General features: G+C 41.5%; 1 protein-coding gene across 4 annotated transcripts in view; it reads left to right on the top strand.

The window, feature by feature from the left end:
* The first annotated feature begins 2,162 nt into the window (after window positions 1-2,162).
* Window positions 2,163-15,468, top strand: part of LOC104619758 (serine/threonine-protein kinase PAK 3) — a 39,219-nt gene continuing 25,913 nt past the window's right edge. The window contains exons 1-4 of one of the 4 annotated variants that reach the window (XM_010285751.1): window positions 2,189-2,363; window positions 9,413-9,513; window positions 13,123-13,167; window positions 14,294-14,447. In XM_010285751.1, coding sequence (XP_010284053.1) covers window positions 2,189-2,363; window positions 9,413-9,513; window positions 13,123-13,167; window positions 14,294-14,447 — 475 coding nt within the window. Of the gene's footprint in view, window positions 2,369-9,412; window positions 9,514-13,122; window positions 13,168-14,293; window positions 14,478-15,468 lie in introns of all 4 variants that reach the window. The other 3 variants (XM_010285752.1, XM_010285753.1, XM_010285754.1) reach the window with 3 other exon arrangements.

The following is a 15,468-nucleotide window of genomic DNA, read 5'->3' as shown; positions in this document are numbered from 1 at the left end:
GTAGGGAAGGTCTAGCAGTTCATGTAGGGTGTGAGCCTATGAGTAGACATCCTCTTTGGCTGGTGAATACCATATTAATCTCCCAGCGGAGCAATTGTTCACACTCTCCCTAATTTGCTGCAGGCAAAACATGCCAGAATAGCTCAGATCACTAGTTTAACACAAACCAGTTGAAGAAGTCATCTGTGAAGGGTGCTTATACAAACTGCTCCCCTGAAGGAGACGAGCAACTGCGGTCAGTAACGTCTTTAACTGCATGTTTGTGAATCAAGGTCTCCAGGATCCCCGCTTGATGCTGTATGTACTAGGGAGAGGGCTGGGACCAGCTGTTGCTCAGGTTTTCAACTGTGTGAGCCCAGGACGAGTCCCTGGGATCCCTTGGGGATCCAGATGTTCAGGAACCCCACTTTGTGGTCCCAGGGACTGGTGCAAAACAGAGATGTGATGGTGTATTTCATTTGTTGTCCTTGTCACTGGGCAGATGCTTTGAATCTCAGATATGGCATTTTGGGATCTCATTTAGATGAAGTTAAAAATGTAAGTCAAGTAATAAAAAAAGAAGTGATCATTTTGTATGTGGTAATTTGAAAATGGTAACAGAGACTAAAATGCCATGTCATGAAAAACAGTCTAGAGTGAACATGTCTGAATATTTCAGCTGGTCATTTAGTTTTTACATGGAAGGTATTGTCAGTTAAGGCAACATGGATTTGATTATCCCCTATTAGTATATCAGCTGGAAATCCTGGCAAAATTCCCACTATATCAAAATAAATGCAATTGTTGAAAACGTTAACCTTCCTCGGTTCTTAGGAAAAAACCCACAACTAAACAACCCCTGAAACCCTTAACCATGGCAGCTTTACCTGACCAAAGTCAGAGCAGCAATGCTGTTACCACTTGAGCTTCAAGACCTCTTTGTGTAAGTGACAGTCACCATCTTTGGCTGATACTTCTGAAAAAAACCTACAACTTCCACAACTGAAAAACATAAGTTGCTTCGTTTTAAATTTAAGAGAGTAGCTGATGACTGCAATAACTTGGGTTACCTGTAAATCAGCACAAGGAGAGATCCCTAACACATGCACAGTGCCTTCCATAAAAGGAGCCAACTGAGGGGTTGGAAGGCAAGGTGCCTGTAGAATTGTAACCTTTAAAAATATGTAGTATAGTCCACATCACATCTGATCTGTCTGAAATCATACTCTATTTTCAGGTCTTAAACCAGTTCATTTTACCAAGTGTTGCTTGTTTGTTAAACCAGCTACTTAATCCAGGCTTGAATTATAATATTAAAGATAAGACTAGAAAGATTAGGAATTTGAAAGGTCTTACATGTCCTGTGTTTTCCCAAATTATGAAAGTTTTGTAACAATTTCTGGGTATTTTTCTCCTTAGATCAGTACCCCTGTTCTTAGCAGTCAACAAAAGACTGTACATGTCCACTCCTTGCTGATGTACCGTACCTGGGACTCTATGGTTCTGTTATTCAAAGCTGTGCCACAAACAGCCCTATGATAACAGACCTGTGTGGTAGCAGGACAGAAAGAGGAAGACTTGAATTGTTTTCAGGATATGATCATTTTCCTGCTTAGGTTTTGATTGATTTTAGCAAAAGTATTGCTCTTTTTTATGTGCAAGAAAGCTTTTAATTGGTACTTCTGAATGAATTTCCTTTGGGAAGATCATTCCTTTTGAAGCCCCACACTCCCAGGACAAAACTCTCTCCAAACACAGAGCAGGGAGGAAACAGAAATCTTAATGCTTGCTATCTATATCCCCCAGGATGCACTTTGTTTCTTACATCATAAAAGTGGTTCACTATGATACCAGGTAATTTCAGGTAATTTAAATTTTGCTTTGGAAGTCTGCTTTTAGAAGAAAATTTGGATTGTAAACAACTACAAGAAGAAAAGTTGTAAATAAAAATTTAAAAAGCCTTTACCAGATATAAAAAAAGCTTTCTTTTAATGGTAATACAGTGATTTTTTAGGAATTGGTGACTGCATTTATTTATAACAACCAGCAGTAACCTTATTCGGAGCAAACTTCTAATAGAGAGGCTTCCTTATTCCACCAGAAGGCTTTTCTTGCCCTCTTTTCTCCCCAGGACACCAGCCTTGGCATCCTTTATTGACAGGCATGCTTTCTGTTCTGCTTTTGCAGGAGGCTGTGAGGGCTGCTGAAGATGTCCGATAGTGTGGATGTTGAAGAGAAACCTCCAGCCCCACCATTGAGAATGAACAGCAACAATCGCGATTCTTCAGCACTAAACCACAGTTCAAAACCACTCCCCATGGCCCCTGAGGAGAAGAACAAGAAAGCCAGGCTTCGCTCCATCTTCCCAGGAGGAGGGGATAAAAGTAAAGTATCAGCAATGCGAATGGGTGGCTACATGTCTGTTTGCTTTCTGTTGGTTGTTAGTTGCCGTGTTTACTTTCTGCCACTGTTTTCTTTCTGTTTCAGTTGCGGAACATGGTAAAGTCCTTCCAAAGCCGCCTGTTCCAATTACTCTAGTAACATATTTTGAAAGAGGAGGAGATGTTCAGTCAGTTACTTTCTTGTCTTTGAAAAGCCAGTAAGATGTGCACACATTGTGTGACTTGCCTTTTAAAGATAACTTTATAGTTAAACTGGGAAATCCTTTCCTTTGGAGATGGGCCATGAAGATGATCCAAGGGCTACAGCACCTCTCCTATGAAGACAGGCTGAGAGGGTTGGGGTTGTTCAGCCTGGAGAAGGGAAGGCTCTGGGGAGACCTTATAGCAGCCTTCTAGTACCTAAAGGGGGCCTACAAAAAAGCTGGAGAGGGACTTTTTACAAGGGCGTGTATTGATAGGACAAGGGCTAATGGCTTTAAACTGAAAGAGCGTAAATTTAGATTAGATACAAGGGAGAAGTCCTTCGCTATGAGGGTGGTGAGGCACTGGAACAGGTTGCTCAGAGAAGTTGTGGATGCCCCATCCTGGAAACATTCAAGGTCAGGCTAGATGGGGCTTTGAGCAACCTGGTCTAGTGGAAGGTGTCCCTGCCCATGGCAGGGGGGTTGGACCTAGATGATCTTTAAGGTCCTTTCCAACCCGAACCATTCTACGACCCTGTGATTTTTCTTTGCATTTGCAGTAAAAACAGAGATTGAGGTTGTGTACTTTGGAAAATACATTTGCAGAAGGGAGAAGGCAATATGCCTGACTCTTCTGATGTTTTTTTTAATGCATTTGCATTCCAGGAACAGGAGCAAGGCTCTTCTTGCTTATTGCTTTTGCAGTGAGAGTGGACACAGAACGGCTTGATTTAAAACCTACTAGCTGTGGTCACAGCAAGAGAGTCTTTTAAACTTGCAGGAAATAGCATTTCAGCTGCAGTCTTTGAAATGCATTTGCAGAAAGGAGTGTGTTTGGAGTTACAGTATTTACAGAATTAAGGGAAGGGATCTTCTTCTTTGTAATGCCATGGGAACTGATGGGCTGCACCTAAAAGTGCTGAAGGAGCTGTCTGATGTCTTTGATTTGGTTATCTTTGAAAGGTTATGGTGATTGGGGGGTGTTGCTGATGGCTGGAAAAAAGCAAATGTCACTTCTGTCTTTAAGAAGGAGGATCTGGGGAACTGTGGGCCAGTCAGCCTCACCTTGGTCCCTGGGAAGCTAGTGGAGCAAATTCTCCCAGAAACCATTTCCACACAAATGAAGTACAAAAAAGTGATCAGGAATAGTCGTCACAGATTCATGAAAGGGAATTGATGCTGAACCACACTGACAGCCTTCTACCATGAGATGACAGGCTTGGTGGTGAATGGAGAGCAGTGGGTGTTGTTTCTACTTTAGTAAGGTGTTCAACACAGCCTCCCGTAGTATCCTCACAGACAAACTGATGAAGTACAGTTTAGATAAATGGACAGTGAGGTGGACTGAAAACTGGCTGAAATGCTGGGCTCAAAGGGTTGTGATCAGCATCACGAAATCCAGCTAGATTTTGAAAGGGATTCCACCTTCAGAGTGCATTGCTGCTCCTCCAAGGAGAGCTCGGCACTGTGGAAATGGGGTCATTCCCTCGGAGCTCCAGCTCACCTGCGCTGCTCAGCTTCCCTGTTCACGAGTCTCTCCCACATGTCATGGGAAACAGTTGGAGGTAGTCTGGCATTCAAAACTTCTTACAGGCAGTAGAAAGCACAGTTTTGGCCCCATTCCTCCCCTCAGTCAGGGGCAGTTCTGATGGCTCCTCTCATGTGAAGGCTGTGGCTAGATGGGCCCATTCCTCAGGCAGACCTGGCTGGTTCGCTCTGCAGAGTGCTTCCCAAAATGTCCCCTTCTTGGACCAAAATTAATTTTCAATTGATTCTTTTCAAAGGCCAAAATTAAAATCTCCCCTGGCTTGTTTAATTCGTGGAAGGACTTGGGTCACTTCTTCCCCTGACTGCCAGCAGGATATTATCCCTCTCCGAGGGAACATTTCTTAAGCAGGAGATGCTGAAAATGGGGACATCCAGCAACAAACCCTCCTGGAAATGATGAGTGACATTAAAAATAGATATAATTAACTACTAGTCAGAGCAGTCTTAGGAAACATACCAGTATCATGATTTTAAATGTGACTATGAACAAAAGTAAGCTAAGGTTTATAGCTTAATTTTGCTGGGTGAAATAATAAATGGAGGAAGTTTAGCCTGGCTAGCGAAACCCCTTGAGGGGGTTTCATATCAGGGTTGGCTTGTGGGTCAGCGTATCAGCTGGCCGTGCATGCTTCACAGACTCAGCGACACGTTTTTGAGAGTCCTGCTTATAAAACAGAAGGCGATTAATATGGCTGCTCTCATCTAGTGCAGTGCTTTGCAGCATCACAAATTTATGTTAATAGTCCACTGCTGGTACTAGTAAACAGAATGTGAAGAAAACACCTGCAGGAACTTTGTTGTCTTTCATTTGCTCACCAGACAGGAGGGTTGTGAGGATGGATAGGCTACGGTGTGTTCTCTCCAAGGCAACGGCATATGCTGGGACTGCTGTGCTCAGGGACCGAGAATCTTTCAGTCATTCCTCTGCTGAAGTGTAGGGTTTTCAGTTAGAGTTTGAGCTCTTCTGTGTGTAAAACCTTATTTTGGCAAGCCGCTGATGACAGTGTGGGGCCCCTCTCTGCTTCTACAGTTGAAACAAGGCACTTAGGCGTTAGTGTCCTGCTCCTTCCCATAGCACTTGACCCCCATAAGTTCCTTGGTATATCTCCTCTTGCCCCTATCTCTGGGGTAAGGTAGCCCATTTCCCAGGGGTAGGAAACCAAGGCAGACATACTGAAATATGTTTCCAGCGTTGCGTGGACAATCTGTGTGGAACAAGGAGCTGCACCGGTTCCCCCATAGCCTGTGCTGAAGCTGTGAAATTGGACTTCCTTCCTCAGAGGTAATGATGGTGATGGGAGCTATGTGGAGTTCATAGCATTAGCGTTTCCTTTCAGCAGGGTGCTGTTGCCTCAGGAGAATTGAGAGCAGAAAGAAATCACTTGTGTTCTTCCGGTTGTTTGATTCAGCCTTGTTCTTCTTTCATTAAACCACCTGAAATTGCTGTGCTATGAAATAAATTAATACTGTGTGTGAACTGGTGGCTCCATGAAGGCTCTGTAACAGAGTGTTCAACCTAAAGAAATGAGAGGGGAGCAGGCCCACCACAGCTCAGATGCCCCTTTCAGCTGAAGGGGTACATCTGTGTTAAGATTACTGGATGAACAATATCACTCCTATCGAAGCTGCTATCCACTTAGCTGTGGATGGGAGCAGAGTCTAACCTTTAGTCATCTGATTGCCTCCTGTACAGAAAAACAAGAAAAGAGGGAAGGAGAAAAACCCAGCGGTGTTAAGATTAATGGATGAGAAAGAAAAGGACAAGGCTGCTGGTGTGGGACAGGAGCAGCAGAGCAGGAAGGAGGTTGGGAGGACAGCGTGAGTGACAGTGGAAAGGAGAGAGGATGGAGGAAAGAACAGAATGAGATGAAGAGGAGGCAAGTGAACAGGAGGGCATAAGCATGAGGTCAAATCCTTCCTCCGTCTCTGGAGAAAAGCTGCCACTTAGCTGAGTCACATTTTTCTGCCAAACAACTGCTTTTTTAACATAATGATGATGATGATGATGCAGACTGTGGAAGACTGAAGACTCTTTCCTTGTTCGCTTTTAATCTGTAATAGTTGCCGAGGTGGTGTGGGTGGCTCTAGGAATGCATTGTGAGGGGCATTTATAAGAAAATCAGCTGGCAACGTGCAGTATAAAACTCTTGAATGCAGTTAGTCAGTACTTCAAAGTCGTCGTGCCTTTTCATATCATTTTGCCAGTTTATGTAAAACAGAAGTGATTTCAGTTGCAGGGTGCAGACAGAAGTGTCAGAGTTTTTAGACTGGGGAGGTGTGAGGGTGTTGCAAGAAGATATTTAATTCTGTATTTAATGTATAGTTTATCAGCATTTGGATCCTAGGTGTTACATCCACACATATCTGGTAGGCAAAGGTCCATGAAGCAGATGAGCCAAATATTGGGGAACGAGCTGGAATGCTTGTGGGATGGCAGGAGAGGCCTAGAATGGACAAAGTGCTGCTTTTGATGGAATGTTTTCTGTAATGCTTTATTTAGCTTCTAGATTTGGCTGTTGCTTTGAACTGAATTTGGTGGTCCTTTAAATCTAATTTTCACTGTATTTGCTTGCAAATGATGAGGTGGGAAGCCAGTTTTGTTATCTACAATAAAAAGTTATATATGCTGAAGGGAGGTGACATCTTGTAACTGGCAACATCTATCCTGAAATTTAAACAACATCATCTTAAGAGATAGAAGAAGGGGAAAAGCCTTTGCATTTGTATTTGACACATTGCTGCCATCTTTACTGAATGCTAAATGAAAATAAGTCATCAATTAATGTTGCGTAGGGGTGTGCAGTACAGACAAAAGGTAACAGTTATTTAATGAGATAAATGCAGCAATGCAGAGAAAGGATTAGAAACATCCAAAATACTCTATACTATAATTACGAAGAGCAGACCATCTTCCAACTAAAGGAGGCTGAAAGGCAGAATAAGAAATATGTGCAAAAAGAGGCCTCATGGAGCTACTATCTGTGAGCAAAGACAGACCCAGGCTGGGAGGGGTGCTGATACATAGTGAGTTCAGCCTTCAGATGAGACCCCTAGGTAAACTTCTGAAGCTGGCAAATATAATACTAAAACACCGAAGGAAAATATTAATGAAAAGTCTGTGAGCATAGTAGTGCTTTATTTTAAAAGGCTGATGTCCCAGAAAATAGATTTTGCAAAGCTCCATCCTGGTTGATATTGGTAGAAGGGGACGCTTGCTTTTGAAATAAGACACACACAAAATTGTCTTCATCCAGCTGTTTTTGATGTGCACAGCATGGCTGTCACTGGCGCTGCACTGAGGGAATATGGGAGGCAAAGACAGGACCTGAACAACTGCTCCTTTCTCTCCTGCTGATGTGTAACTGTGGCTCATGTGTTCATTTTCATATGATCATTAATAAATGGCAATACGCTGGCCTTTAGAGATCCTCATATAGAGTCCCATTGTGATAGGCACAGTAGCAACCTCTCGTGTATCTGCGGATTTCTCACAACTGTTAGCATGAAGTCATGTCACATCAGACCTATGGAGCAAGCCTGCTCAGGACCACAAAGAGGATAGGTAAACCAGACACGCATTAAACCGTTACGAAGGGCAGCAGGGGAGAGGTGGGATCCTGGGGTGCAGAGTGCTCTCTTTAAAGACTTGAGATGATGTGACTTTTTTGTATGTGACATAAGCGCATTATGTGTGTCTTATTTCCTGAGTTTGTGTTAATAACTCTCGCATACTGCAAGTGGGCACTGTAGTATTTGTTCTGTTCCAATGAGTAGCATGTAATTCTTCCACTGAAATGACAAACGCGTTTGGTAGAGTGGCACTTCCCCTCTCGGCTGTTACGGATACACCACTGGCACTAGAGAAGATGCTACAGATAGCTCTGTGCTGTATTGTTCCACCACATGGTTGTTAGTCTTGGAGCATGCTGGTTCTCCAGGGAAGCCAGATATTTCAGGTACCTGCTGGCAGGATAGATCAGGATAGATGTTTGAATGTGGGTGTATGCTATGTTATCTGGGTGTTTGGGAATTGTCCAGAAGTGGCATTATTGTCACCATTTTTCAGAGAAATAGCTGTTGAATGTGGATTCTTGATGCATCAGAGTGAAGGCAGCTTCTCTCAGCCTTTAGTCCACTCATTCTTTACCAGCATCAATAAAACTGGGATGAAGTGAGATTTGTCAATAGTAAAAAGCACAGGAGATGGATGACCACAAGGGATGTTACTTTCAAAAGGTGTTAAAATAAGAGGGAGATGAGAAACCTGCAGATTGACTGACTTCCAAGTCTGTCTCCTTCAATACGATACTCCACACTGTGAATACTGGTGGAGTGATTTAAAAACAAGGAATTCCTGGAGACTAATAAAGCCTGGGTTTTATGGTCATATGTCTTAGTTAATTGAGAGCTCAAATGAAGCTTTTCCAATGGCATTTATAACATCTTGTTGCTGTGCAGATTCTGTGGTTTCTAATACAGAGCTGCTACTTCAGCCTTTTACTCAGCGAGCAGGCAGGAATAGGATCTTTGTCTTCTCCTGAGCTGCCTATTTTCACAGAACTTGTGGGAACCTGGTTATTTTAAAAAACCTCTCCTCTCTGAGCTGGATGCGTTTGACAGAGGGTAGACTTAGACTAGATATAAAGAAGAAATTTTTCACAATGAGGGAGGTGAAACACTGGTACAGGTTGCCCAGGGAGGTGGTAGATGCCCCATCCTGGGAACATTCAAGGTCAGGTTGGACGGGGCTCTGAGCAATGTGCTCTAGTTGAAGATGTCCCTGCTTATTGCAGGGCGGGTGGACTAGATGACCTTTAAAAGATCCTTTCCAACCCAAACTATTCTATGATTCTATGCCAACAGTTTCAAAGCATGTTGGAGAAGACACATGTGCAAACAAGCATGCACACGCATGTCCTGGGTGCTTTACTTCTGTAGGAACACACAGAGCAAAGTCAAACCGGAATTAGTTGGTAGATATGAAACCTTGATGAAAGAAAGAACTGATAATAGAAATCATACTGGTTAGAGAGAGCCTAAGGCAGCTACTTCATGAACAGCTGGCTTTGGCAGCTGTGACACCGATTGGAAGAAAACCAAAATGAAATAACATCTTCTAGACCTTCCCAAACAGGGGTTGACAGTTAGGTGTTGTATTAGCTTGGGTCTGTTTGTCAAATAAGATGGACATTAGTTGATTTGTTTTCCACTTTTAAAATACTGTTTTGAGCACACCTGATTGTGAAAATTTTTGAATGAAAAGCTGTGCAGAAAATAAGCGTGTTAACGTTTTGCCTCTAGCCAACAAGAAGAAAGAGAAAGAACGTCCTGAAATCTCTCTTCCTTCAGACTTTGAACATACCATTCATGTGGGATTCGATGCTGTCACTGGAGAATTCACGGTAAGTAACCATTTACCAGAGCTTCTAGTTTCTTGATGTAAAATAATCTCCTGTTGCCAGAAATGTCAGATGACAGCAGCCAGGCTGTGAAGAAAGAGACATTTATTTGTTGGGCTTAGGATGTGGAGTGTTTCACTTCCGATTCAGGCTGTTGGTTTTTTCTTTTTTCTCCAAGGATTGTCAGCAGAGTGTCTGTGGAAAATGAAAACTAGTAAGAACATAGGTGTATGTTTTTATCAGTCCCACAAGCTGCTACAGTGGTTGGTTTTTCAGGGTCTTTGGAAAAGCATGAAAGACCCACACACATGTGCATAGTGTATGTCTTGCTGTAGAGAACCAGCCCCAAAGTGCAAAGTCCAGCTGCTCTGCAGACAGCCCTTGGAGACACCCAGAAGGCAGCAGCATTGTGGAATTCCATTCATTTTAATTTAATATCCTTCAAAGTATGTCCATAGACTAGGTCATCAGACACATTTCTAGCCTTTATGTATTAATAAAATAGCAATGAGCTTTTTCTACTTATATCATGATGAAGTGTATGAAGTGTTGGGAAAAATGAGTGATAGAAGCTCCCTGAAGTGTGCAGGGGGCTCAAAGCATTTTTTCTCGGACTACTAGTTAGGTGCTGAAACCGTTAATCCTTAAAACTAAGATGGCAGTAAGCTTCTATTCGGTTGAGCTGTGGAGGCGAAAGGAAACATGAGCAACTCTCCGTACCATCAGTAGTACCCTGTGAGCTAAGTGGTCAGACTGTGTTCTCACCCTGTGTCAAACTGTAAAGTGTGCTAATGCTGACTGGCTGCATACACCAAACAGGATGGGACAAATCATATGCCTGAACGAAGGATAGTTTATTTTCAGAACTTGAGCCCTAAATGTGATTTCTTCATAATTTTTTACTTTGATTGCTATTTTTGTTTCTCAAAAATATTTCAGAAAGCTCGAAACTTTCTGTATGCTACAGTAGCAGTAGTAATAATAATAATAACAATGGAAGAAAAAAAGACATATTTAATGACAACATGTCTTCAAAGGAGTAGTGAAATTGAATTATCCTTAGTAATTAGGAAATACAGCTACATTTAAAATATGTGGACTAGTTAATTAGCCTTTTTAAAATAGATGTCACTTATAAAATCTTACATCAAAATTTATTTTGTGACAAACCCTAGGGCTTGATTAAATACTCGTTTAAAAACCCTAGATATGGTAATTTTTGATCAGAAACTTAGCATAAAGCTCTTAAAATTGTGTTTTCCCTGCTCTCTCTCCTGGTTTTCCTCTTTTTTTCCCCCTCTCTGTCTCTCCCTGTAGCCACTTCATTGTTCAGGTTAATCTTCAGTGCTGTTCTCTTTATCTTGGTATCATATTATATATTCTGTTACTTTCTGCTTATGTTTTTTCCCTTTTGTGTTTGCATCCCTTCTTCCTGTCTATCTTTCCCTTTCCCCTTTCCTTTCCTTTCCCCTGAATGTTCAGCTGTTCTTATTCTGTATTTGTTCTTCCTTTCAGCCTTCTGCCTTTATTTCTACCTTGTGCTTCAGCCTTTTTCCTTCTGGCTTTATGCAAAAGCGATGGGGCACAATCGTGTTCTCTCGTAGACTGACTGGTGGTGAGGATCCCAGTTAGCTTTGTGTCCCTGCCAGCTGGAACAAAAAGGGATGTCGAGGTTAACAGACTTCAGTTCTAAGCACAAGCACTCTCTATGAGTACTTCAGAGATCATGGTTTGGATCAGTTTGAATGTTATTATTATCATCTAGTGTGTCAAAACAGTCTCTAGCATCATAGATTTTTTTATTTTCTTAATTTATTTTTTATTATTTTTTTTGTGGTGTCAGATGCCACCAGCACAGGTCCTGGCCTTTTAATAGAACAAAGCAATTGTACATGGCTAAATATGTCCAGCTTTATTGCTGTAGCACAATTTCTTTTTAATATCTTTTTCATTTTCAAAACAGGGGACATTAGATAACTGCTGTTTTACAATTACACAGTATTTCTACAATAATACTTATTCCTAAAGCGTGGAAGTGCAGTGCTGCAGTTTGAGAAGGCTCTAACCAATTCAAAACAAACCAAAGGGACAGGTGACTTCCCCCATGCAGCTTGCCAGCACAGGACTTAACACTGCAGTCCTTAGTGGAGTAAAATGTTAGTCAAAGCAAGGGGATTTTTGCACCATTAAGAGCTAGCAGTCAGCTCCCAACTAATCCCAGATGCAAGCATTATGTTACACATTACATTAGGCACGTTTGATTTGTCCCAACCTGGATGCAACCCATGTGTCAGCTGCTAGGCATGTGGTAAGTGTCTCCTGCCGAAGGGACTGCCACTAGCCTTATCGTGTAAAAATATTCCCACTGTCTAGTGATCACACTGTCTGTCTCTTTAAAAAGTTTGGAAGTGCCATGGGAATGTCCAATAAGCGCACAAATATATGGGGTTTTTTGTTTCGAATTATTACTGTTGTCATGCCAATAGTGTCTGCTCTACTGGTTATGTGCAATGCATTGGGCCATTTTCTGACACCTAACAGTCCCCCCCCAGCTGCATTACCTGATTGCTGTTAGTTGCATCTCAAATCAAAGTTGCATGGGCTCCTGAGTTTCAGCTTTCAGGCTTGAGTACCAAGCTGTGTTGTTGCTCATGAACGTATGTTATATCTCCATTTCATTGTGCTTGGAGCAACCACGTTTGCTAAAAAGTAGGGCTTTTAAAGCTCAAAAGAAAACTGTTTGGAAACTGTTGGGTGGGAGCATGCTGCTAGAGCTTTATGTTGATTTATTTTGAAGAAACAGTTGCATTTTCTGAATGGAGGAAGAAGTGTGGTTTGCAGGGCTCTGGGAGTGCGGTTTGTAAGGCATGCATTTTTGAAACAGTTTCCTGATTCCTAATCTAGAATAAAATGTGGTCACCCGCCAAACTTTTAAAGTTTCAAGATTATGACATTAGCAAGTGGGAGAAAGTTGTGGCTATAGATCCAAAGAAGTTGCATGCTGTTAGTCTAATCAAACATTTCTTCAGAATTGTCCTGATTTTCAGTCTGACACGCATAGATTATTTGCGTTACAACAATACACAGTCTCCCAATGTGAAATCTGAGTTTGACCAGCTGCTTTCTCCACTGCACTTGTTGAGTCATGCACTGGCCAGTTGTGATCTTGGGGTTGGAGAACTATGGGAAAAAACTTGTGTAGAGCCATTCAAAAATGCGAACCTGGCTTTCAAAACTAAACAGCAAAAGCCCAGATCTTTCTCTATTTTTATTTTTACTTTTTAACTAAAAAAAGAAATCACAGGTAATTTTTCCAGTCACTTGTCATTAATCCTTAGTAATGTATTTTTATGAGGGAGAGAAAAACTGGTTTAAAAAAGAGAGGAGGGGGAATGATGCTTCCAAACTTTGGACCAGTTGTGATTTTTCTGTTTTCCTAAGCCTGCCTTCCTGTAGCTTTTCCACCACCTAATTTATTTGGTATCTACGTCGTAACTCCCATTTTAGATGGGACTTTCCCATTTTGGCCCATTGGTTTCCTCCTACCACCTTCTAAGTTGTCCCACATTCTGTTTTAACTTTCTTTTCTTTCTTTATTTACGTCCATTACAGCCAGATCTCTATGGCTCACAGATGTGCACAGGGAAGCTCCCAGAGGTGCGTCACAGGCCCAAAAGAATCTTGCATCAAAAAGCTTCTTTGAGATGTCATAGCACTGCAGCAGCAGGTCGATGTGTGTGCAGTAGATTTGTTGCTTGGCTTATCCCACTTTTTTTTCATTAATCCTAAACTTTGGAGGCCCATGTCACACATTGTTTTGTGGAGAACTTCTTAGGAAGAAGCTATATTAAAGTGTTTACCTAGATTGGGGTGGCACGACGGCTAAGTTTAAATGTACTTCAGGTGTAGTTTTTCATTCAGTAAGCCCTACAATTCGCTGGTAGATGTTGGCTGTGCAGTAAATGGGGAAAATTACAGGCTTTCAAATTTAGGAAATTATACTGGATATTTAAGGCAAATTTTCATCAATATAATTTCAATGCAGAGCTGCGGCTTTCAGCAATTGGATCAATTTTCAAATGCCACCTTCACTCGTAAGATGTCCGAGAATTCATGCACTGCTTTGGCACTCTCAGCCTGTTTTCTCAGTCCCTGGTTTCTGTATATTTACAGTAGAGAACCTACAGAGCTACAGGAGCTCGAAAAAGAGACATCCTTAGCAGCAGTGGTACAACTCAGTGTTATAATTTTGAGAATTTAAATGCAGATTCTTAACCCCACAGTGTTCCCTGGTATGCTGAAAATTCACTGTATCAGGGTGGGGTTTACCTTTTAATCAGACAGCAGTGATCATTTCAGCAAAACGTCTTTGTGTTATTAAGCATTAAAAATCCAGTGTAAAGCTCCTAAAATACACTGTGTTGTCCACAAATACAGAATAGTCTTGTTATCTCTGCACTGAATCACCAGGAAAACAAGCTAAGCCTTAAATCATTATTCCATGGAAGAGCAGAGTTGATTTAAAGATGAGTTTCATGCACTTTTTTTCCTGTCACAGTCATAACTTTCTTTTCTTTTTGAAGTTGGATCCTGGTTTTAGCTCTATATTTGATAGAGAAGAGAATGATTGCATCTAATGTATAAGCTACTAATTTTAATTGTAAGGTGTCAATCAAAATTTCTGAAAGTAATCTTACAGGTAGCATGGGATCTTGGTAAAGATCTGTGAGGCTGCGGCTGTTAAATATTCTAAACCCACATTCTTTCCACTTGACATCTGCAGGGCATTCCAGAACAGTGGGCCAGGCTACTACAGACCTCCAACATAACAAAACTGGAGCAGAAGAAGAACCCACAAGCTGTTCTAGATGTTCTCAAATTTTACGATTCCAAAGAAACAGTTAACAACCAGAAATACATGAGCTTTACATCAGGAGGTAAGTTGACATCTCATTGCGAAAAAGGGAGTGTCAGGCCCCAAAATGAGTCACACTGATGTTCAACATTCAAGTGGTCAAGAAGTAACCTTAAAAAATTCCACTTTGTGGAATACTCCTGAAATGAATTACGTTTCTCCTTTTGTCCCCTAAATGTCATTGAAACGGTAACTTTTCTTTGTCGCTTGTTTTTAGAACTAAATAAGATACTAGATGGAACAATCATCACCGTTTTTCGTTAGAAGCATTAGTGGTCAAAGGTCATGTTTACTTTTATTTCTTTGCATCCTTGTTCCTTCATGGTGTTCAGATAGAGGTACGGGGTATACTTGTTTTATGCATTTTATGAGTTACTCTTGGACCCTTTGAGCGATAGGTTATGGACTATGAGGAATTTTTGTGGTATTTTGTGATAGAGGAGAATTTTCAAGGATTTTTTTGTTAGCTGTAGAGAAGATTAGGTTGCTATGCATAAATTCACAAACTAACCTAGAATGGCTGCTAGCCTGATGTAAAAGGAATGTTGTCACAGAGGATGAGAAGGCAGGCATAAGTGTCCAGAGCACTCTCCATGGTAGGGTCATTCCCAGAAGATCCTCAAAACGTGGGCACTACTGTCCAAAAGCCTGCAAATGTGATAGGGACGTCCTTTTTTCTCTTGGTTGCGTACAGTCTTCAAAATTGTAGTGCAGCGTTGCAAAAATGAGAGAGCAAGTCTGTGCTGCAGTTTGCTTTTTTTTTTTTTTGCCTTTGGCTTTTTCTTTATATGCCAGACAGACCCTGGCTGGTGACACGTCTAACAAGTAAACAGAGGTTTTCACTAGGTGCAGCATATCTGGCTTTTATACCAATGTATTCTTTTCCTATTCCTTAATAACCGAGTTGATTTTTAAACAAAAATACCATTAAGATACCATTACTTTGGTAAAGCTCATGTCAACAGCTTCAGCTAATAAGGAGGTGTCTCTATCCAACAGGGTGTGGACAGCATTTGTAATTTAACCTGCAATGGTTCGGTTCC

The sequence above is a fragment of the Phaethon lepturus genome, unplaced genomic scaffold (genome assembly GCF_000687285.1).
Source record: "Phaethon lepturus isolate BGI_N335 unplaced genomic scaffold, ASM68728v1 scaffold3584, whole genome shotgun sequence".
NCBI lineage: Eukaryota > Metazoa > Chordata > Aves > Phaethontiformes > Phaethontidae > Phaethon > Phaethon lepturus.
This window is presented reverse-complemented; position numbering and strand designations above follow the sequence as displayed.